This window comes from Chrysemys picta, chromosome 5 (genome assembly GCF_011386835.1).
Source record: "Chrysemys picta bellii isolate R12L10 chromosome 5, ASM1138683v2, whole genome shotgun sequence".
Taxonomy (NCBI): Eukaryota; Metazoa; Chordata; order Testudines; family Emydidae; genus Chrysemys; species Chrysemys picta.
Window position 1 is genome coordinate 21,324,189 of NC_088795.1, and position 24,194 is coordinate 21,348,382.

The 24,194-nt window shown below is 38.6% G+C and overlaps 1 protein-coding gene across 7 annotated transcripts in view; it reads right to left on the bottom strand.

Moving 5' to 3' along the window:
• SMARCAD1 (SWI/SNF-related, matrix-associated actin-dependent regulator of chromatin, subfamily a, containing DEAD/H box 1) overlaps positions 1-24,194 on the bottom strand; it is a 72,523-nt gene that overhangs the window by 21,624 nt on the left and 26,705 nt on the right. For 5 of the 7 annotated variants that reach the window (XM_005278458.3, XM_024099956.3, XM_024099957.3 and 2 more), the window contains 4 exons: positions 21,224-21,315; positions 14,687-14,776; positions 13,700-13,784; positions 10,542-10,939 (listed from right to left, as the gene is read on the bottom strand). In XM_005278458.3, coding sequence (XP_005278515.1) covers positions 10,542-10,939; positions 13,700-13,784; positions 14,687-14,776; positions 21,224-21,315 — 665 coding nt within the window. Of the gene's footprint in view, positions 1-9,904; positions 10,384-10,541; positions 10,940-13,699; positions 13,785-14,686; positions 14,777-17,505; positions 17,633-21,223; positions 21,316-24,194 lie in introns of those variants that run through there. The other 2 variants (XM_065596091.1, XM_024099959.3) reach the window with 2 other exon arrangements.

Genomic DNA, 24,194 nt, shown 5'->3' on the forward strand with positions numbered 1-24,194 from the left:
ACGTCACTGGATGCCACCATAACATTGGAACTGCTCTAGGCAGCCAACAATTTCTTTTAAAGAGCTACATAGGGGGAAGGGTTTTCCCATGAATATCTCCTGACCAGCTGCCAGGGGCAGCTTCCTTACCCTGCAGTGATGACACAGCTCTCAACAGGCTCCCTAGTTCTTAACCACTGATCTCCTGCTGCCAGCATTCATCTCCCTCCAGTTCAAAGAATGCATGTGGCTTACAGGGGAGGAGTGGCCCATTTCTCTGTACTATCCTCCACCTCCCAAGCTGAAGCCTTAGGCAGCAGCGAAGAGAAGAGTGCCCCTTCACACAGAAAAAAAAATAACCACCACCAAGGACTATGGCTGTCAGTGTTCTGGGTGCTGCTGTGAAAGCTGCTTCCAGCATCAGAGCACCATCTTGACAGAACAAGGAGCAATGGTCTCAAGTTGCAGTGGGGGAGGACTAGGTTAGATATTAGGAAACAGTATTTCACTAGGAGGGTGGTGAAACACTGGAATGGGTTACCTAGGGAGGTGGTGCAATCTCCATCCTTAGAGGTTTTTAAGGCCCGGCTTAACAAAGCCCTGGCTGGGATGATTTAGTTGGTGTTTGTCCTCCTTTGAGCAGGACTAGCAAAAGGACTATATGCTGCTCTCCGAAAACGTATTTCAATTGTTATTAATAAACGGGAGTGTAATGGTAGTGCATGAAGGTCCCAACCAGGATTGTGACCCTACTGTACTGGGAACTGTACAATCACATGTACACTCTGTGCTGTGGAGGACGTACTATCTGGAAGATAATGGTAGCACAGTTTCAGGAAAGTTACAAGTGGAGTGTAGCAAAGCTAGGTGCTGGGACACAGTACTACAAATAAAATAAATCCATAAAATGAATCCATAAACTGAAGTAAAACAGGCACAAAAATACTTATTTTACTATATAAAGCTCTTGTTGGACCTGATTTGCAACAACACATGCTGTTCTGCATATTAAATTTCTAAAGGGACACTGTATTTTGGAAAATATTTACAAGTTGCTAAAGAATCAAATTATTTGTGCGAAGACGCAGGGAATGTCTTGAAGACTTTTAAGAAAAACACATTAAATGTTTCCATCACCTTTTATAAAACCATCTAATTTAACTGTATGCTCTGGTCTATATAAATTCATGTTCTTATTACTCTTTCCTTACACTCCCTTCTCTGTTCCTGATTATTTTAGATATCCACAAGCTCTTTGGGTCAGAGACTATAACTTATTGGGTGTTTGTACAGTTGCGACCCAATGATCTCTTGATGTCACCTGGTAGACAGCACAGGGGTGCATAAGAATTACAGGGATCCTCTGAGTCTGCTATTTACATTCTGGGTCACCAAAAAGGGCCATGTAAGGTTTCCACTGAAAGCATGTGTCACACTGGTGGTCACAATCTTTGCGAAATTTATGGGTGGGTAATATGTAAGGAGATGTGTGTTAAACACCGGTCACCCAGAGGTAGCATCCCTTGAGACCTACTCCTCCAGACAGGCAGTGGGAGACACTTATCTCCATAGCTGACCACTGTAACGACAGAAGTCTATTAGCATTCTACATCAAATGCCAATGAAGATATCGCAGGGACTTTGGAAGAAAAATTAAAAGGAAGAGGTAAAAAATGGGGGGGAGGTATCCCCGTTTCATAGCTGAAGAACTAAGGACTGGTTGGATACATCTAAGGGTGCAGAAAGATGCCATGGTAACCCTCATATGGGGAAACAAGTTGCCAATGGGCTTGATCTCATGAAAAGAGGGTCTTAGGCATCCTGGTTGGAAAACGCTGTGAGAAGGACCTTGGGGGAAGCAGTACATCATTGGACAAGAGTGCATCTTGTTAGCTAAGCTTAAGTGCTAGAATATGTTATGATTTGATGTTATGTGTAACCTTTGTCTCCATTAATCCTATTTGCTAGAATTTAAATACCTATTCTTTATAATGAAAACAAATATGTTTACTAAACAAACAAATCTGAGTGCTGTGTGTTAAGCGGAGCTAGAACCTAAGGTGTAACGAATAAGCTATGGTGTACCGCTCCTTTGGGAATAGCAGGTCTGGTAATTCTGTGAGTGTCCAGTGGATAAGGTCTCCACACTCTAAGGGGACGGTCAGAGAAGCTGGGGCTGGAATGTATCAGGTTGCAGAGGGAAGTGCTTGTGTTGCCTGTGACTAGGGGTGTCAGGAGTCACCTGGCAGGGATGGACGAAGCTCCCTGATGCTAAGGGGAGGAAGTAGCAGTGTACCTCACAACCCTAGGTATCCCCAGGGAGCAACACAACAGGGCCTAGCACAAGAAGTCAGCCTTAGTAGCCACCCTAACATAGTGCCCTAACTAGGATATGTTAGTCAAGTACTGAAGTAGATAAATTGAGATAGTTCCCTCCACAGGCTATGTCAAGTTTCTGCAGTTGCCAAATAACTGACCTTCCCAAAGCATCTGCAAAACATTGGTTGTTTTATCTCAACTTTGACTTTCCTTCACATTTCAGCTTTAGAAATCCTGTCATGCATGTGCTTGCCTAATCTCACTTTCTGCTGTGGTAACTTCATCCTCCAAGTGAGTCTTCTCATCAGCACCCTTTACACCACAAAGCTCAATTTTCCAGTCCTTGCCTGAACACTTTCATCAAGGTTACACTGCATTATACTGAAGACATTTCATAACGTACCTTCTTCAGAGTGGCTTTCACATTCTCCAATTACTGCTACTAGAACAATTTTCCATCTATTATTCCACATCATGTATCAAACTTCACAGTGCTACGCAACCTCATTTAATTTCATTACTACCACCACCACTGCACATTTCTAGCATCTTTCAGCAGAGGCTCTCAAAGTATTTTGCAAAGTTAGTAATACTCCATTTTACAGAGGTGTGAACTGTGGCCCAGAGGTTAACTTTCCAAGTGTCACATCAAGTGAGTTGGAAGAACATAAACCAGAATTCCAGAACTGTATTCTAAAAACTATACAATAGGCTCTCCTTCACCTCAGTCCATTTCCTTTGTCACCTTTCTGGAGTTTACCATACATTCAAGATATAATCTAGGTCTGGGAGCACGAAGCGTGCTCTACTTTAGACAAATAGAAGCCCAGCAAGAATAGTATTTCCTAGCCAAGAGGTTCTTAACATGTTAAAAACCAAAAATGCTTTAGGATCTCTTTGCGATCTAGCCATTAAAGTAAAAGGAGGGTTGTCAGAATCCCCCAGACCTGTCTGCAACCACCAAGTTCAGAATCCATGTTCTAGCTTATCCGTACATCACAGATAATCAATGTCTAATTTTTATTGCCTTATTCTGAACTTGAACTTAATGAAATGGAACCGAGTAACCAATTACAGCCAAAAGCAACCCTCTTATTATTTCACGCTATATTTCTACTTTAAATCAACACACAAAACTGTTCACCTGGGAATAATTTTGTGGGCAGTCAGCCACTATTTATTGCAACATGTAAGCCTCATTTCTTCTGTTACATGCCTGCTTAAAATCGACATACATCACCTTCATTTGTTTGCATTTCCTCAACACTTGATATCTTTTCACTCTGATGCAATACAAACAGAATCAATATTCGTATGGTTTTAAATAATATTTTTCACTTCCTACCACCGGAAGAAATGGTTGTTGACAAGAAATCTTGACATGTGTTGCTACCCAGATTCATATGCAAAGATAGGCTTGCAGTAATGACTGGCAATAAGGAGAGGCCGATTCTATTAAGTTCTGCCACTTGCACCATGTGTGATTGAGCACAATACTTACGTTGTGCCTCAGTTTCCTTAACTCTAAAACTAGCAAGGCTTATCTGTCTCAAAGGGGCACTGATAGGCTTAACAGAGCCACAACCCCGATTCTTCATGAAAACATTGGAGGTGGACCTTTATATCTACATGAAGCCCCACAGAAATCAGTGGGGATTTGCTTTAGGTCATAGGTCAATCAACACCTATCATTACAGGATTGGGGGCCATGTTTGTTATCAATGAATCATCAGGCAGAAAACATTAAATGTAAAATATATTTCAGTTTAAAGAGGGAAATAAGTATTTTTTAACTTAAATCATGTTAAATTTAGAACACCTAAGAACACTTACATTTGCAAGTCTTTAGTATTACTACTATATTAACTTTTCAACATGTTCTTCACAGAATTATAGATAACGGGGTCTCTGGTAAAATTTGGTATGTTACTCTTACTTAAAACCAGAAGTATCCAAACATCCTCTAACTTTTCCTTCCTTATACAAGATACCCAGTGATCATACAACAAAAAATCTGAACTTGTAAGTAGCTCAATCCCTTTCTCACTCCCCATAACTGCAGAGTTTATCTGTAAAGAACTTATATGAAATCAACACGAATTGACATTAGCAAACCAGGTTTAACAATTATATCTCACTTTAATTCAGTGAGTGTTCCAATAAAAGGATATCCTTCACTGGCAGTTTGCGTGTTTGGGTTTTTGTTTAAACAAAGAAGTGAAAAATCTTATCAAATCCCTCTAATTTAAGCAATAGTGGGATCTGCATGTAGATACCTGCAAATAAGTTTTCTGAAAAACATCTTCTATTAAAAACAGCCATGAAGAACGTGATTTTTAATAAGATTAAAAATTGCAACATTTGCCCTAATGCCTAAAGCTCTGGTTGGCATGAATATAAATCCTGTAATCTATAAATAAATGCACTGAAATTGAAGCCATCTGTTATAAAACCACGCATTTTATTTCGTATCAGCATTCGTCTCCAAGTTACAACAAGATGTACTTGATCTGCCATTCTGAATTATCTACAGGAAAAAAAAATATTACTGTGTCAGAGAAGTTCAGGTGCTTAGTTTTGTATTTACATAGGATCACTAGAGACTTAAGACTTCAGTTTTTAGAAGCGTGCACAGTTAAGTAGGCCATAATGCATGCATTTTTTAAAGTTAGGCCCTAAAAGCCACATTGTTTAGGCTACAGACTTATTAGTCCCATAAACAATGGATTCAACTCAGAAGCTTTTATAGGACCTTTGTTATAATTTGGCCAACTTTGGACAGGTTTTCACAGAGATCGCAAAAGGCACATCCCTGAGACCCCCCTGCAAAATTTCAAATCTCTGCTTCAAACAATAGGCTCAGTAGAGCTTTTCAAAGAACAGGTTGTCGGAATTTTTTAATATGGGCAAAACAAAGCATTTTTCTTTAGCCTCCTTGGAATTTTCCAAAACACTTCAGCCTCAGACAAACATGCAGCATGAAAATTTCAGCCCAAACACTTAAAGTTCGGCAAAGTCATAAGCAACTGAACACAGATCTTAATGAGAAATGCTGGGCAACCTAAAGAGTGATTCCTGCCCAGACAATATTTCCATCAGAAATACATCTTACTACAAATTCCTGTTGAAGACAATGGTAACAGTTTCCAATTCACCTGTACTAGTAATAAAAACTCTAATTTAAGTGCCGTAGATGTGCAATGACATTGCAGAGTCCTGTCCAGATAGTAGTACATATCTGCAGGATCTGGCCCTAAGGTTAGTGCTCACTACCATCAGTAGTCACATAACTTTTAGTGGAAATATTCATGATAGCAAACACTAAAAACTCAGTAGTTGTGTGATTGGGACCTATGTTAAATTAAGTATAGAGGATAAAAGTATTAAGAGCTTTTAGGTGTAGACTGGGCAGGACAAAGATGAAAAACAATAAGAACAAGTGGTTGCTTGGGTAAAGAGAGAATGTTTTGGGGGTTACACAAGTTTCCATTCTTTTAGGGTATAAAAATTAAGACTACTTATATTTTAACTTTTGCATAGGGCTGATTGCAGGACATTATAACAGATATGGCATACGTATTAACTAGAGTTTTTAAGGGAAAGTTCTGGAACCCACAATATTTTGAGTTCTTTCTAATGAAAATTCTTGTTATGCAACTGAAGTTCCCAAATACACTAGTTTCTATTCAAATAACTGAATGCTCTGACCAGCTCATTTGCTTGAACAACAGTTAACAGTGGAAAGTTTCAGAAGACCTTACTCCCTCCAAAATTAAAGGCCTTAGTAGCATTTACTTCAGTAGGACCCAATGAGAACACAAAATATTATGTTCAGCTTGAGATCTTTCTTTGCCAATATATGCAATAGTGTTCACATACAACAGTTCTACTCAGCACCTTTTCTAATTACCACAGTCACTCTGAAAATGAGTGCATGGATGGTGGTGATGGGCTTTCAAATGAAAATTGTCCTTAATTCTAAAAATGTCAGAACAGTTTGTTCAAAATGGACTAAACCCATCGTCATCCCTACTCTGGCCCCTTTATGCCTGGTAAAAGGGCAACAGCAGTGTTAAGGATACCTAAAAGCCTCAGTTCTGGTTGCAGAGAAATTCCTACTGCACAGATACCAAAGAAGATCATAAGATGGCCTTCCAAGGCCTGCTTTCAAACCCTAGCACTAGGGTTACCAGTTTTGGTTGGATGTATTCCAGCAGATTTCATCACATGACATAATCTTTAATTAAAGATTAATCTTTAAGTCCTAGAGACTCCAGGCCAATCCTGGAGGGTTGTCAACCCTATCTAGCACAGAGGATGATATGTCAGAGGCATGGGCATGCCAGGGCAGGACCCAAAGCACACAGCCCAGTGACCCATATGGCAGCCTCAGGATACTACCATAATTTAGACAGGTTTCCGGGGCTGTCTCGGTTATGATGTGGGCTATTCCAGACAACAGAACAGTACAAGCTCAGATGGGGTGCAAAGGATACTTAAAGCCACCTTAGCCACAACCACCTCAACCCTTGGTCTGCAAATTCTGTGTTGTGTCTGTCAGAAACACAGCACAGAATCTCACTCATTGCCTCCACTGAGATCCTACTCTACTGGGTTGTGCACACGTACCCTTATTTTACTGGCAGTTTGAATTATCTGAGAAAATGTTATTAACTTTCATAGAACTTCCCCAAAATAATTCCAAGATCTGATCTTTTTAGAATAACATCCAATCTTGATCTAAAAAGGGTTAGTGATGAAGAATCCAACACAAACCTTGGTAAATTGTTCCAATGGTTAATTACTGTCAGTTAAATATTTAAACCTTATTTCCAGTCTGATTCTATCTAGCTCCAACTTCCAGTCACTGGATCACGTTATACCTTTTAGACTGAAGAGCCCATTATTAAATATTTATGCCCCATGTAGGTACTTACAGACTATCAAGCCACCCCTTAACCTTCTCTTTGTTAAGCTCAATAGATTGAGCTCTTGGAGTCTGTCACTCTAAGTCATGTTTTCTAATCCTTTAATCATTCTCGTGGCTCTTCACTGAACCCTCTCCGATTGATCAACGTCTTTCTTGAACTGTGAGCACCAGAACTGGACCGTATTCTAGCCATGGTCACACAAGTGACAAAGACAGAGGTGAAATAACCTCTCTGCTGCTACTCAAAATTCCCCTGTTTACACATCCTAGGATCGCATTAACTCTTTTGGCCACAGTATCACAACAGGAGCTCAGGTTTGGTTGATGAGCTACCATGACCCCCAAATCTTTTTCAGTCACTGCTTCCCAGAATAGAGTCCCCCATTCTGTAAGTATGGCCTACGTTCTTTGTTCCTAGATGGATACATGGACATTTATCCGTACTAAAACAGTTCGCTTGTGCCCAGTTTACCAAGCTATCCAGATTGCTCTCAATTAGTGACCTGCCATCTTCATTACCTACCACTCCGTAATTTGTGACATCTACCAACTTTATCAGTTATGATTTTTAAAGCATATTGAAAGACTATGAAAGCACAATCTGTATTGATGACTATTATAGTTAATGATATTTAGAAAAAAACTGAGCAGAATGACAAAAAGCATTTTTTTAAAACAAGGAGCAAAATACAGAACAGATTTTGACACTGCATAGATTATTTAACAACATTTGGTCTTGAACCAAATTTTAATCAGCTGCATTTTGAAATGGCCATACAAATATAGAGGACATTGTTAAGAGAAATACACATTGTCATTACACTGAAAGCCACTAATTTATCAGAGTAACAGGAAGACAATATTCAAAAAGAAAAAATCTTTATTTTGGAGAAAAAGTGCTGTAACTTTCGGAATTACTGGAAAAATATATTACAGTAAGTTGTATGCACATTTCTTTCATCCTGCCTTAAACTGAAGCATACACTAACAAAATTTGAATAAAACAATTAAAAACAAACTGTGTATTCAATATTGTTGCAAGATTAAAAATTAATGCCACTTCTCTACAGTTCTACTCCATATTCTTTTTACATATTTAACTTTACCATATTTACCATTCAACTGCCTATACTTTCCTTTACATATTTAACCACTTCCCCTTTAATGAATGAGAATTTTTTATTCCAGCACATTTTCCACTATTATATACTTGCACTTTCTACTGTTCATCAGGAGAAATAGCTATATATTCTGCCTCAGCCATTAAGATTCAATTTTAAGTAACTTCAAAATATTGCTAAGAGTTACAATAATCTGCAATTCCTTGACAAACTGCATTTAAAAATTATTGTCCAGTACAATGCAATTAAGATGCTAATTTTTCAGAACAGAAAAAAAGCATTCTTTAGACCGGAGACTTGATTTTTCATAGAATAAGCCCTTCAATTCAATTCTCAGAAAATTAACTTTTCCACCTATCTCTAATACAGCAGTACTCTTGGTAACTGAAATGTAAGCCTTCCTGTATTATGCATTTTTTAAGCTTTTACTACAGTTGCTGAATATCTACTGTAATACACTGCTAGCCCTTAACCTAATCGTCTTTTGATTACAAGCTTTTTTCTAACACTGTACAAGCAAGGATAATTTCTAATAATCTACCATGTATTTTACATGTGAAAAAGTTGGAGAAAAAAAATCTTGAAGCGATTTGGCTTAGCTTTAAATTTTTATTAAAAAAATATACAAATTGTTCTATTATTCCAATGTATTAGTTAGTAGGGAAAGGACTGGGTTGCTGAATACTGGATCTTTTAAAAAACAATTAAAACTATATCCCTATTAAACATCTGCTAAAAACTAGTATGCTGTATCTTACATATTGGGCATGTGGTTACAGCGACTATACAAACATGTGAGTGCTGACAAAGCCAATCTGTATGAAAGTAATATTTTGAATTCAATCAAACAAGCCCATACAACTTGATTCTGTTAAAATATTTTAGCAAGGAGAGAGGAAGAAGGTAACCCTTTAGCAAATACTTTCCCAAAGAATCAGCTCAGGCAAACCCCAACAAGTTTGGAAAGGAACAGAATTATGACAGATGTTCTTTAAGAAGCCAAAGGCTTCAGGCAAAACGGATTTCTTTTGCAGCATATTTGTGAAGCTGTACTTCTATATTTTTTGAATACTTTATGACTTATGTGATTATTAATGTAATTTTCTGAAAAATCTGATCCAGATCTCATACTTTTATGGTGTGAGATATTTGCACACAAAGTACTGCAAGGTTACATTGTATTACAATGTCTTCCTCTTTCTTTAAGTATAAAGATAGCTTTAAAAAAAAAAACACATTAAAAACATGCATACAATAGATTTTTTTTTTAAAACACATACTGATGAAAAAAACTATATCCATTATTTTTTGAAAGGGCCTATAAACTTATTTGCTCCAAAAGACGGTGCCATCACACAGTAGCTTAAGAAAAACTTTTGAAATCCACAACATTTCCTGCCTGAGTGCTTCAAATTTCCTATCACAATGCTGCACAGATCAGGTTTGAGGTCTTTCACTTTGTTGAAACACACAAAACTCTAAGCAAACAGACACATTATGGAACACATTTGAAAATAAATAAAACTCAGTAAGTGACAGTACATCGCATACTTACCAGAGCCTGATGTTTTCCCATTTAGTGATAGTATGTCTTTTAGGTTTCCTGATGCTTTTTACCTTTTTGATTAAAAATACAGCTGACTGCTACAATCCTTAAAATGGCCGCACTGCTTAGCCAGCAAACCCATGCTAGTGACTGAGTTGCAATATTAAAAGAAAAATAGAACAAAACATTTGCTTCTCCTATGGTGAAACTTAAAATATCCATGCTGGCATCTTCAATCATGGAGCTACCTTGGAAGTTGCTGCTGCTCAAAGTAGCTGCAGTAAAAGTTCTGCTACATTCTTGCCTTCTGCATGGTTTTTCAGCTAAAACAGATCAGAACAGGCTAGCAAACAACTCCTTCCTAAATGAAAGCTCTAATTTCTTCTTCTGCAGTGAAATGAACCAAGTTTCTATGCTAAAGAATGAGTGACAGTATTGCCAGCCAATCAGCTTGGGTTTTTCAGGAAAATCACCCCTTAATTCATTCAAAATTAGGTCATATGACACTATTTGAAATGCTATTGGCTTAAAATGAATATAGTGTTTTACCCTAATCAGGATAAGGCCACCCATCTATGCCTCCCTAGAATGAAGATACCTTGACTATAAACATACTAGGAATATTAAAAAAAGAATGCAGACTTACCAGAGCTTCCCAACTATTAAAGGGCCGGTGCTCCGTTATCTTCTGAGCCTTTTTCTGAGAACACTGAGGAATCAAAGTGAGTTCACCTAGTGAAGCATCTTGCAGGAAGCTAACTATTTTAGTTTTGTAACCATCCTCCATCACTTCATCACCACTGCTGTAGTCCTCATCAAGGGAGCTACCACCTTCTGAAGCTGACTCGTATTCTGAATCTTCTGTTTCTCGTTTAGTCCTCCAAACACCTTTTTTGCCTTTATCTTTTTTCCTAAAGCCATTCTGAGCTTTTGCAGAAGATTTCTGTTTCACCTTCACTTTAGTGTCATTATTATAGTGCTTTTTGCTATTTGTGGAGACTTCGTTCCAACTAGAAACTTCACTTTTGGAAGGATATTGCACATCTGTGTATGTAATGTAAAAAAGTAAATGACAAATAAGATGCATTGTTCAAGAGCAAAAATCTTCATAAGAACTGCTGCTTTTCAAAATAAAGGCTTATGTAAACGCCAACACTCTCCTCTGCTTTATATATAGCATGGAACATATTTCAGTTTACTAATTGTAAACCTTTATTCAAGCTGCGTTTGGAACCTTTCCCTGTATATTTAGAAAGATGTTGCAACTAACACAGCAAATACAAAATTATCAAGTAATTGGAATCATAATGAAAAGACTTAAACCATAAGATTAGAACACTATATACAATTCTAATTAAAAGCCAAGTAATTTCAACTTGTTAAATATCAAATATAAATTCAGAGAATCTATATTGGACTTAAGCTACACTGCCAGTCACACAATGGTTTAATTAACTGTATTAAGGCAAAAATGGTCAAAATTGTAATATGTATAAAGCAACCTTTGATACTCTAAGGAATCTGACATAGATGTTTGATTTTAATGGAATAGTCCCGTCCCCCCCCCAAAAAAATAATTATGCTGATAGATTAAGCAAACAAGCCTGATTTAACACATATTTTCACCACAAAAAAAGCATAAACCTAGTCTCACTTTACTGCATCGCACAGCAGCATTACGGGCGGGACACCAAAAGCATGCACCTGTTAAAGTAACTTGAGGAACTAGAGTTTTTAAAATAAACAAACAATGGTTTTGGTTGTTATAAACTTCTGATTTTTTATAACCCTAATCATGTTTTAAAATAAATTAACTCATTTTTTTCTTAAAATAAATTATCAGTCCTTTTTAGAAAAAAAAAGTGTCAAGGTGTATCCTTTTGACCTCTCAATTTAAAAATATACTTTAATACCTACTATTAATACTGTAATGTCTATTCTCCTGTCTAACCCTGCTTTAGGTTAATAAATCCTAAGCAGCCCTTTTTCCTAAAAAAGGAAAGGCAATGAGCAGCTGCCTTTCAACAATGATATCTCTTCCATGGAGATGAAGATCACATAAAAAGCACTATCCTATCCCAATGAGTCTTCGAGACGCACACTTAAGTACAAGTTATTACATTCATGCACAAACCTATTATAGGTTGTTTTCATAAGTAATTGGAATCCATTTATCCACCTATCAGCCTATAGCGACCCAACAGCCCATCATACACTATCTTAAAAAAAAATTATTTTGTTGTGTTGATACACCCAAAGATACAGCCTCTGTAATCCTGGGAATAAATTCTCAACACCCTTCCTGGAACCAAGTGCACAATAAGCATTATATGCTCCTAATCTATAATTTTGATTCTGTATTTTTTCCTCATATTTTACCAACATTTTCTGCCAACAAGTCTATGAAAACAAACATTCTTAAACAAAGAAAATTATAGAAATTGCCTAGGGAGGTTTTGGAATCTCCATCATTGGAAATTTTTAAGTGCAGGTTAGACAAACACCTGTCAGGAATGGTCTAGATAATACTTAATCCTGCCAAGAGTGCAGAGGACTGGACTAGATCACCTCTGGAGGTCCCTTCCAGTCCTATTATTCTATGAGAACTAGAGTAATAAAAGACCCTTGTAAAATAGCCTTTTGCATGTATGAAGTCTTGTTGCTACAGCTGGGCCTTGACTTTTAGATGATCAGATTAAAATCTCCAAACTGAGTTTCCTTAATCACATCACCAATGACTTGATTTAAAAGATACATTTGTTTATGTACTTGTGACATACATATCCTAATGGAAACACAACTGAAATGATATTTCATTTTGTAAATTCTTCAAATCAGAAATACTCTCTACTTTTGTATAGTAGAAAGCACACTGCGGTTACTGACTTTGATTGGTGCTTCTTGGCATTACTGCAATATTAAAGAATTAAGGTACAGTATCTGCTCATATTAAATATGGAGTATTTCCTTTGCGGTAGTCTGCATATTTGTCAGTGGTGTAATGCTTATTTCTACCAAATTTCATGTATTGGTATTTCACTGGACTTTTAAGAATATTGTTTGCATTATTTCACCCTAAATACAGTCGACATTACTTCTATGCTAACAGACTTCTTAAATAGGATAGACTGATTTACTGAGTCACTTTTATTGCCTTGAGATTAGTACTTTGTGAACTACTCAATTCAACGAGAATCATGTTTAGTGTTTTCTTATCACAAAGAATATTATATATATAAACAAATAGGGCAGTGGTTCTCAAACTTTTGTACTGGTGACCCCTTTCACAAAGCAAGCCTCTGAGTGCGACCCCCTCCTCCCCCCTTATAAATTAAAGACACTTTATCTATTTAACACCATTATAAATGTTGGAGGCAAAGTGGGGTTTGGAGTGGAGACTGACAGCTCACGACCCCCACATGTAATAACCTCGCAACCCTCTGAGGGGTCCCGACCCCCAGTTTGAGAACCCCTAGAATAGGGAGTTATGCTCATAAGGGTAAATTTGCACTTGACAAACGAATATACTTGCCTTAACTTCCATATAAAAAGGCATGCAACTCCATACAAATAGGATGCGAATTCAACATATATACTTTCTTTTTCAACATTAAAAACCAGTTTCTTTTACATTCTTTTCCTTTCTCCCCCCTTAAAAACTGTTTTTGCACATCACTGCAACTTTTAAGATATTATCTTAATCACTGTCAGGATTGTCTTATTTAGACATTAGGGAGATTTACACTGCTCGCATCTGTTATTTTATTACAGAATAAAATGGACTGTAAATCTATCTTTATTTACCCTGTTGGTCTTCTGCAAATACTTTTAAAGACTCCAGTGCTTCATGAAACACCCAGTTATGTTCTTGAAGTACATCTTTCAGTTCCTATTAAAACAGGATTTTCATTATCGCACCATTATGCACAAAGTATATTCTTTAACAATTAGGAACAAGAGCAGCACTTCTCAAACAAGTACCTGATAAAACCTTTGATTAATCCCTATGCTTATGCACAGGATGCACGATGCATACTAAATATATTGTAACTAAGCACCTGATTTTTTAAAAAACTGTTCGTAACTTCAATTATCTCCCTATGATGCAACAGGACTTCTAATTAAAGTTAACAGTATTCTAGATGAAAATGCAAGGAAACACTGTACACAAACTTCAGAATATTGCACAACATCAATTTACCACCTTCCTAGTAAATGGTAGTATACTTGGCATTCCACATTTAAAATATAAAACCACTAAAAGCTCTTTATACAACCATCATCACAGTTTCTAATAATTCTTCCTCTAAAAACCAGGTATCCCACGTAATGGCCTATACAGATAAGCCTACTCCAGTTTAAAGAAAAAAGTTGAATTCTAAAAACAACATGAATATTTTAATGATAAAATAATGTAGTATGCCTAAATAATTTTCACATATATTCATACTGTGGGTCAGATTCTCTCGTCTAGACAACCCATGCTTAGTGCAGGACCAGAGGATGGGCCAACAGGGTTTACATATTCTAATTTATGTCCAATTGCCTACAGTCTCAAGAGACCATGCCAATAGCAGCAGCAGAAAGGTGTTCCTGCCATGAACCCTTTCCGTAGAAACACTGCTTGTGCTGGGGTCACTTGGCTGGCTCCATGACATCTAGAAATTCCCGTTGGCCAGGTAAGTGGTTAAGCAGCTGGAATGGGAGCTAAAATCTGGTCCTGTGCTTATTACATTTTTACATTCTTACACAAACAGTAGGTTTGCCCCCAAAAGACACATACTAGCTTACCTCTTTATCCAAACTGGGAAATTTATTTTGCAGTTTCTTTACAAGAGCTTCTTGCTTTTCCCATTCTTTTTGAGATTCTTCCCCTTCTAGCTATGGTTCAGAAAAGATGTAGCAATTTTAGAGATCATTTCACTTAATGCTTCGTAATACTACTATTCAAACAAAAATGAAATAACATGCCTAACTTTGCTTACCTTTTAAATAGTCACCCTTTAAATGATAAAAACAATTTGCAGAAATATCTGAGCTGTGCAGATAGAAATAAGTGACTAATACTGTTTTCTTCATTTATAACTGTGTTCAAAATGAGACAAAACCCTCCAAGAATGGTACAGAAAATTCTTAAGAGTACTGAAAGAGGAAAAAGTTTGAATTCAATAAGAAATACGAGACAATCAAAAACTTTAACCAAATTATAATAAACGGATCTTGGCCAACTTAAAATCATTTAAGTTGCTCTAAAAAAAAATAGAGTGGTTTTATATGATATATGTGATTCTTTAACAAATAGTGCTCAATCAAGTTGATTTTTTTTTAATTATTATTAAACATGAAATTTTGGAGAATATAATTCAGTCTTGACAACTCTTCTTGTGGAGAGGGAAAGGGAAGGCAGACATGGTTAAAGAACTGAAAAAGTCAATTACTCAAAAAGGGCCCCTTAAAGCCATTATGAAGTTGAACTGTGTGTCAGAATTTTGGCAAATGTAAAATCCTAGGAAACTGAATATCGTATTAAGGCACAATAAAATTATACCAAACCCTGATAAAAGATTTCCTGACAAAAGATTTCCAACACAGAGAGAGTCTAGGAGAACTACAGTTCCTACTGGTTTGTAAGAAACAGGGAATGCGGCCTAGCAGTTAAAGCTCATAAATTGGAGCCAGGATTTCCAAATTCTACTCTCAGTTCTGTTATGGCCTCACCATATAACAATATAAGAAATCAACGTAAGAACGACCATACTGGGTCAGACCAATGGTCCAGCCAGCCCAGTATCCTGTCTTCTGATAGTGGTCAATGCCAGATGCCCCAGAGGGAATGAACAGAACAGGTAACCATCAAGTGATTCATTCCCCGTCGCCCATTACCAGTTTCTGGCAAACAGAGGCTCAGGACACCATCCCTGCCTATCCTGGCTAATAACCTTTGAGGGACCTATCCTCCATGAACTGATCTAGTTCTTTTTTTAACCCTATTATAGTTTTAGCCTTCACAATATCCTCTGGCAAAGAGTTCCACAGACTGACTGTGCATTGTATGAAAAAATACTTCCTTTTATTTGTTTTAAACCTGCTGCCTATTAAGTTCATTGGGTGACTCCCCCTAGTTCTTGTGTTATGTGAAGGAGTAAATAACACTTCCTTAGTCAATTTTTCCACACCAGTCATGATTTTATAAACCTTCATCATATCCCCCTTAGTTGTCTCTTTTCCAAGCTGAAAATCTCAGACTTCTTAATCTCTCCTCATATGGAAGCCGTTCCAGACCCTTAATGATTTTTGTTGCCCTTTTCTGTATCTTTTCCAATTCCAATATTATATTATCATCATCATTTTTTTTTGGAGATGGGGCAACCACATCTGCACGCAGTATTCAAGATGCGGGCATAGCATGGATTTATATAGAGGCAATGTGATATTTTCTGTCTTATTATCTATCTCTTTCCTAAGCATTCCCAAAATTCTGTTTGCTTTTTTAACTGCCACTACACATTGAGTGGATGTTTTCAGAGAACTATCCACAATGACTCCAAGATCTCTTTATTGAGTGGCACTGACTAATTTAGATCCCATCTTTTAATATGTAAAATGGGGATTATGTTTTCCAACGTGCACTACTTTGCATTTATCAACATTGAATTTCATCTGCCATTTTGTACCCAGTTTTGTGAGATCCTTTCGTAGCTCTTCGCTGTCTGCCTGGAACTTAACTATCTTGAGTAGTTTTGTATCATCTACAAGTTTTGCCACCTCACCGTGTACCCCTTTTTCCAGATCATTTAGGAGTATGTTGAACAGCACTGATTTCAGTACAGACCCCTGGGGGGACACCACTATTTACCACTCTCCATTCTGAAAACTGACCATTTATTCCTTGGTCTAGATGAAGTTGTGATCTGATCTTCACACCTTGTATCTCCCAGCCCAGCCCAAAGATAAGATCCAGAGCATGTCAAACAGCAGGAGTGAAGCCAGCAAAAGTCCTAGGCCATTGGTGACACCATGAGGTACTGAACAAACACTCATGGAATAATGGTTCCGGATCATTTCAACATCCACACCAACAGCAAGTCTTGATGACTTCAGTGTCAAGGTCAAAAAGGGCTCAAGGAAGGATGTAGGACAACATTAGGTTACTTTTACATCAGCAAGCGGGGAACACCACACAACGAGTCCAAATATGGGGTGCGGTAGCGCCTACAAAAAGAATAACCAGACCTCTCTACTATCCAGATCTCATTGTTGGCTCACGTGAAGCTGTGACCGAGTGGATGAAGGCCAGCAATATTTTCCAGCCAGCTCTGGGAATCACGTGCTTAACCATATTGTTAGATCACATAAGCACAGTAAGGAAGCTTCTTTAAAAATCACCACAGCAGTCAGGCCAACTTGCAATCCCTTCTCAGCAGAGGCCAGGGACAGAGCTTGTGACAGACCAACTCCCTGTTCACCTGAGGTGAAGGTCACGATCAAGCTCACAATGCAGCTGCCTACAATATTAGCAGTGGTATGCACGTACTGACGAATCACCAGACATACAGGCAAATCACCTTACTTCTCTCGCTCATCTGTAAAATGGTTATACTACTACTTACCTATGTGTCAGAGTTGTTATGAGGCTTAATTAATGTTCATGAAGCCCTCTCAGATGTTTAGCTGCATGATGCTAGAAGCTACTGAATTGCCCAACAGTAGTTGTCAGCTCACCTGCTAGCACTCTGCCTATGGAGCACATGGGTCCCAGGTTAATAACTACAGTAACATTTAAAATGAACACTTAGCAAGTCCAGGTACTGTGTCTAGTTTCTAGTCACTAATTAGCAAACCAAGTGGTAGCCCTTAATTTGTAATTCTCTCACTTCTGTTCATTTAGGTTGAACACATATTTTATGAAGGCTTTTTGTGAAACTGGTTAGAAAAATTCAGACAACCTATTTTTTGGTGGAATTTGATTTGTTGAAATCAAAATGTTTCAAAGAGATTATTTAATTTCAAGATTCTAACAGAACACTGCCCACCAGGCAGGTTTCAAAACCTGGCTACCAGGTTTCCTTTGGAAGCCTGCCCTATCTCCTGCCAGCCCGCCAGCCCAGGTCCTCAGCAGCCTGGACCTTCCAGGCTCATGGCTCCCCAGCAGCCCATCTGGCAGGCTAATAGGGAACCAGGAGCCTGGAACCCCAGAGTCCCATCTCCCAGGCTTGCTAGCTCCCTGGCAGCTTGGGCTCCCAGCGTCCATGGTTCCAGGGCAGTCTGGCTCCATTCCCTTTTGGAAAGAAACATGTTTTTTTCCCACCAAATTAGAACTAAACCAGATTTCAAAATTCAGTAGATTCCACTTATTAGCAACCTCTGAGTTCCAAGAGAAAAATTGCTGTTTTCCAGAAGTTGCCAATAAACAGAAGGTACTATTTTCAGGGGGATACACAGAAATATGAGTGTGGAACAATGATACATTGTACAATGAATTGTTTATTAACTTTCAGTTTGATACAATGTCCTGAAGAAGAAAACCAAAGGTGACGTACAGAAATGGATATATTGTATAGTGTACCACAATGCGTAGAGCAGATGTAGGAAATCTTAGGTTGCTATAGGTCACAAAGACTACAGTGGCACACAATTCTAACATGACAAGCATTTAAAAAGCACCCAAGAAAACCTACAATGTGTGTCTATAGGCTGAACTGCACTGTATTTACAGTTAGTGCTCCTCATGTGTGTGAGAGTAAAGCAGCACAAAATTTTACTATATTTCATATACAAAAAATGTTTTAAGAACACCATTTGTCCATTGTTATCTTCTTTATACAGTTTGCCACCTCCAATTGTAAATCCTTCTCAATTTTGCGTGCAGCCTCGTAACCACTCTCAAAGCCATGATTCCGGCATATTCTGCAGAAAACGTCCACTGCCCGTAGCTGTTGTATAAGCAAAGGCTCTGCAGGTTCATCATCCCATCCAGTATCCACTTGTGCCCCAGCCTGTAGGCACTTGACACCTCTACCGTCTCCAAATGTTTGGCATCAGTGAACTCACCTTCCATCTCCAAATGACTGTCAAACTCAACAATGGCCTCAAATTCCTTAGCTGTTAGACTGTCAGGAACTGAAACGTCGGCCAGCATATCAATGTCCACCCAAGCCAGCATTTTCTGTTGTTCATACAAACCTGCCCTTTCTGAAGCAGTTATGAACAGTCTTGAGGAGAACAGGAACCCATGACTCCTTAGCAAGATGAAGTGCAGCAGTTATTTTTTTTGGCAACATCCACTGCTAGTAGATGTGGGTCAGGATAGAGAGAGGCCATGATGCGTCCATTAAGACGAGCATGGCAGTGACCTTTGAAGTTTTTAATGAGACCAATCTCCATTGGCTGCATAACAGAGGCTGTGTTCAGAGGCAAAAATTTTAACACAATGTGTGACAGCTCTACAATCGAATGAGTTGGTCAGTTATCAATAAACAGGCAGACATTGCAGTCCTGGAGTCCCAACTCCCTGTTCCAGTTCTTTAGCCACTTTTCAAACAGCACATTTGTCATCCAGGCATTGGCCAAACTTCTGTAGACCATGGGCAGCTTTGAGTGGTCCTTAGGGAAAGAACGAGGGCACTTGCTCTTTCCAATCACCGTAAGAGACAGTTTCTCTGTCCCATCCAGGTTTGTGCAACACAGCACTGTGATGAGGTCCGTAGCTTTTTTCCTTCCTGCAAGCCCTTCTTTTAGCATACCTAGGCCTCTTTCAGCACTAGTCTCATCCGCACTGAAAATATCACAAGGCTGGAACTCCTCTAGAATGCTAGGTAAGGCATCCACCCTCCAGTCATTACCCACCAGAAGATCAGCATCTTGTTTCTTGCCGCGTTCCTCATGCTGAATGACACTGTGCTGGGCTTTCCAGCAACAGAACCAGCGATCCACAGGGTTGAATTCGTTCCCCTGCTCTGCTGCCAGCTGACTCGCTTTCTGTTTCAGCATCAGCCCAGAGAGTTGAGCGCCTTGGCCAAGCTTATGCTGAAACCAGAGCCCCAGGGCTTCACCAACATCGGTCTCCTTTCCATTGTCTTGATGCTTGCAGCCTCTTTGTGCTGTTCTCATGCGCCTGTAAAATGTTACGGCTGTTCTTCAGAATGAACAAAACAACCAACTTTGAGACAAACTTTTCAGCTACTCACATTTACTTAGTGCCAGGCTCACATAGGGCCTACAGAACCCGAATTTACTGGTGAGAAATACATCCATATATTTGGAAGCCATGGCATATACATAAGTGCTCAGCTGTGCATGCTCAGAGCCAGGAATCTGATTACAGGTAGGACCGCTCCTCTAAAGAGTTGTTAGTAAGCAGCATGCCTCTTCTTAGTAGCTGAATCTCATTAACATTGATGTTGATAAGTGGGTATTTAATCGCTGACAATATGTCGCCATTAACCAGAAATTGCTAATAATCAAGACTGATATTAAGCGGAATCTACTGTAACAAAATCCTCTGCAATGTAATTGCCTTTCTCCACCCATCTCTACTTTTAACAAAAGAATTCCCATCCTTGCTATACCATAGTCTAATGTCATCCTTTTGCCATGACGTCGTGTGCGTTTCCAGGGTTTGGCCTGAAGATGGGATTGTAGACATGTACATCAAATATATCAGATACAAAACTGAATGGGTCATCTTCAGAATACAGCTCCTCTTTACTAGCTAAGGTTATCAAAATTACCTAAAATTTGGTTTACTGTTCCAAGTTCCTTGTAAACATTTCCCCAAAACAACTAAATTACCATTTTATTTATATATATATATATATATATATATATATATATATATATATATATATATATATATATATATATATATATATATCTCACTGTCCTTCCTCAGAGAAATTATACAGAAAAACTTAAGCAATTTCTTGATGCTTAACTTAGGATCAAACTCTGATGCGGACAGGCTCTGCACATCTAACAGCTTCCACTGAATTTATGGGAACTGATGGTGTTGAGCACATCACAGGACCATGTCCTTAACTGTTGTTCCCTTTTTCCCATGACATACTGCAGTTGGCACTCGGATATAATTCAATACACATAGAATATTGAAGCATATAATCTTTACAAAAAAGGGGGGTGGAAATCAAGAAATAATGAAAAAATTAAGTCAGGAGTGTTGTCAGAGAGGGGGAAGCAGACCTATTAACTCCAATAATGAGAAGTGTGATTTCCTGAGATAAGGCACTAATTCAGGAGGCTCCTGATGTTCCCAAAGCCATCAGGGATGGATTTATTTTGTGGCTGTAAGACAGAAAGGATAACACTTACAGAGTTCGTTCTTTGCTTTTTTGAAATTTGGTCACCACTGTCTTCAGAATTGTTTGTGGGTGATTGGCTTAGTTTCCTTTTTCGGGATGCAGCTTTAAAAATATAGAAGAAAAAAGCAGAATTGAAAATTACATCAATTAGAAATTTATCCTGAAACAGCAGAATCGTTCAAATCAACATTACAGAAGCTACCAATTATGTGAACTTTGAGAAATACCAGATATTAACAAATGTGAGAATTTGTGTAAACACACCCATCCTTTTAATACAAAACAGCATAGGAACCAATTATTTTTTGGCAATATAGAATCAATATGAATTTTACAACAGAATTTTAAGCATCTGGGAGCAGAAGCAATGAAACATTCTATTCTAATAAAAATTTAAATTTAAATTTAAAAACCTATTCCCTTTGAACTATACTTTTCATCTCTGTTAATGTTAAGAGGGTGGACTCAAATACTGCACAAAATTTAACAATATGTAAAAAAAAAAGTTTCCATTGTACCAGATGGTTTAAAGGGAATATGCAAATTATGAACATAAACATGTATTCAGCTATGTGTCTTTTTTGTGATATTTAAGGAACCTAAAAATGACACACAACTTATGTAGGACTCCAAATTTAGGTTTTGTAAAGAGGAATGTTATAAAAAACTTAATATCAAATTAGTGCAATACAATAGAACTTCAGAGTTATAAACTGACCAGTTAACCACACACCCTGCATAACAGTCTCACAGGAAGGGCAATGTTTGAAGCCCAGGGATTCTGTGCTGAACCAACACCTCTGGGCTTCAGAAGAAGAACAAACAAAAGGGACAAAGAAAAATTATTGTTATTTACACTAAACCTAACTAAGAGCTAGCTAACACAAGAATTTAGTGTTAAACGCTTAAAAGGAACCATAAGCTGGAGCTCCAATTCGCAGTGGAGAGGGGCAGTGGGGTAAGAGGAACTGAAAGGGGGTTGGAGCAGCTCAGTCCTCTACACCCTTGGTTGCATGCATGGGGATGCACTGGGGCACATGTGCTGCCCTGACAAGTACTAGTGACAACTGATCTGGTAACAAAGACCTACAGTGATATACAGATGTGCACAAGAACTCAAACATCCATGGAGTTCAGTCAATAAACACCAATATTACCACCACTTCGTAACATACTAAAAAGAAAAGTGAACTAAATTCTATAAGCCACTGATTTAATTTCATACTTTGTTTCCATTCTGTCTTTCAGGGTTGAACAGAACACTCAAATAATATAACTATACCTTTTACATAAAATTTGAGAATTTATGTATTCAATATTTTAATCTTTAATTTTAATATTAAACCATTAAAACTGTTCATACTTCTTACGAATTGTTTAAATGAAGAAACTGGTTAGGACTCAATTTCTGGCTATAAACAGGAGTTCTGACATGAGCCAGAGAGAATCTGGAGAACAAAAGGTAATTAAGAATTTTGCCTATTCTTCCTCTCACCCAATCAGCTGTAAACTTTCACAAAAAGAAAAAACATTATGTGTTGAGGCAGGAAAGCAGGTGTTCAGTGATGCCTCCTCTTCTAAAAACGGGCCCAAAGTCAGATGATTTATGCCACTGCATTCAGGCATGCTTACTCCTGCCTAAATCTTTTAAATGAGAGCAACAGATGTCATTTTTGTCAGAATTTTACTTCCTAGGACACCTGTTTCTGTGGGCTTGTAGGCAAGGACATGAAATTGCATTTTTGTATGAAAAAGTATGGCTAAAAGGTAAAGCCCGTATACTAGAAATCAAACTTGGCATGAGCTCATAGCAAATATTTTGGTATGAACATTTTAAAAATGCGATACTGACTTTTATAAAATTAATTTTAACTTAAAAATAAATTTGGTAATAATAATAAAACCCACTTAATTTAGGATTAATTTTCTTCCAGGTGGGACTTCCCTTATTTCTTGAAACAGGTCTAGATAAGCATTCCATCTCCAGCAGATCTCTAAGTTTTATCTTTCAATTACTAGCATCACAATTCTCATCCTCAACATATCATACCTATAATGGTAATTTCAAATGCTTTTTGAGATCAGAAAGTATAAACTCGCTGTAGACTCAAACACAAACACAGAAAATATTAAAACCATTTGATAGTACTAAGCATCTGTCATAGCTATATTATCAATAGACCAAAGTCTCAAGATGCATAGAAGATCATTGTACATAAATTACTTCCTAATGTAAGCAAGCACAGTGAATGGGAGAGATGAAAAAACTAGTTTCTCTTAGGGCATAGGAACACTAAGCTGTTGCTGTGCTAATGTCACAAAACACTAACATGAAATCTTTATCATGAAAGACATCTTGATCATTTAAAGCAGGGGTAGGCAAATCTTTTGGCCCTAGGGCCACATTGGGTACAGAAATTGTATGGAGGGCCGGGTAAGGGAAGGCTGGGGGAGGCTATGCCTCCCCAAACAGCGAGGCGTGGCCTCGCCCCTGCCCCCTATCCAGCCCCCCAGAACCCCCACCCCCAGCCAACCCCCCTGACTGCCCCCCAAGACTCCTGCATCCTATCCAATCCTCCCTGCTCAACGCACCCCACGTTACCTGTGGGGTGGGGGAAAGGGTCTCAGTCTGTGTGTTTCCCCTGATCGTTTGGCTGCTCTCCCTGGCAGTCGGGCAGGGCTTGCTCCCTGTCTGGGCTTGGCTGCTGGGGACAGGGGCCAAGCATGCCGAGGGTGGAGGGAGGCCCTGGCTTGCTCTGCCTCTGTTCCCGTCAGAAGGGTCCAGGCCCCTTGACCGCTCCACTGCAACCCCCCCTGCTCCTCACCTCCCCCGGATCTCCCCCTGCTCCCCGCCCCGCGCCACCCTGGAGCACCAGGTCTGGTGCCGCCCGGCCGGCACACTGCCCAGGCGCTGGGTGAACTGTGACTGCGAGGGAGGGGAGCAGAAGGGGATGGGCCGGGGCTAGCCTCCTCCCCGCTCA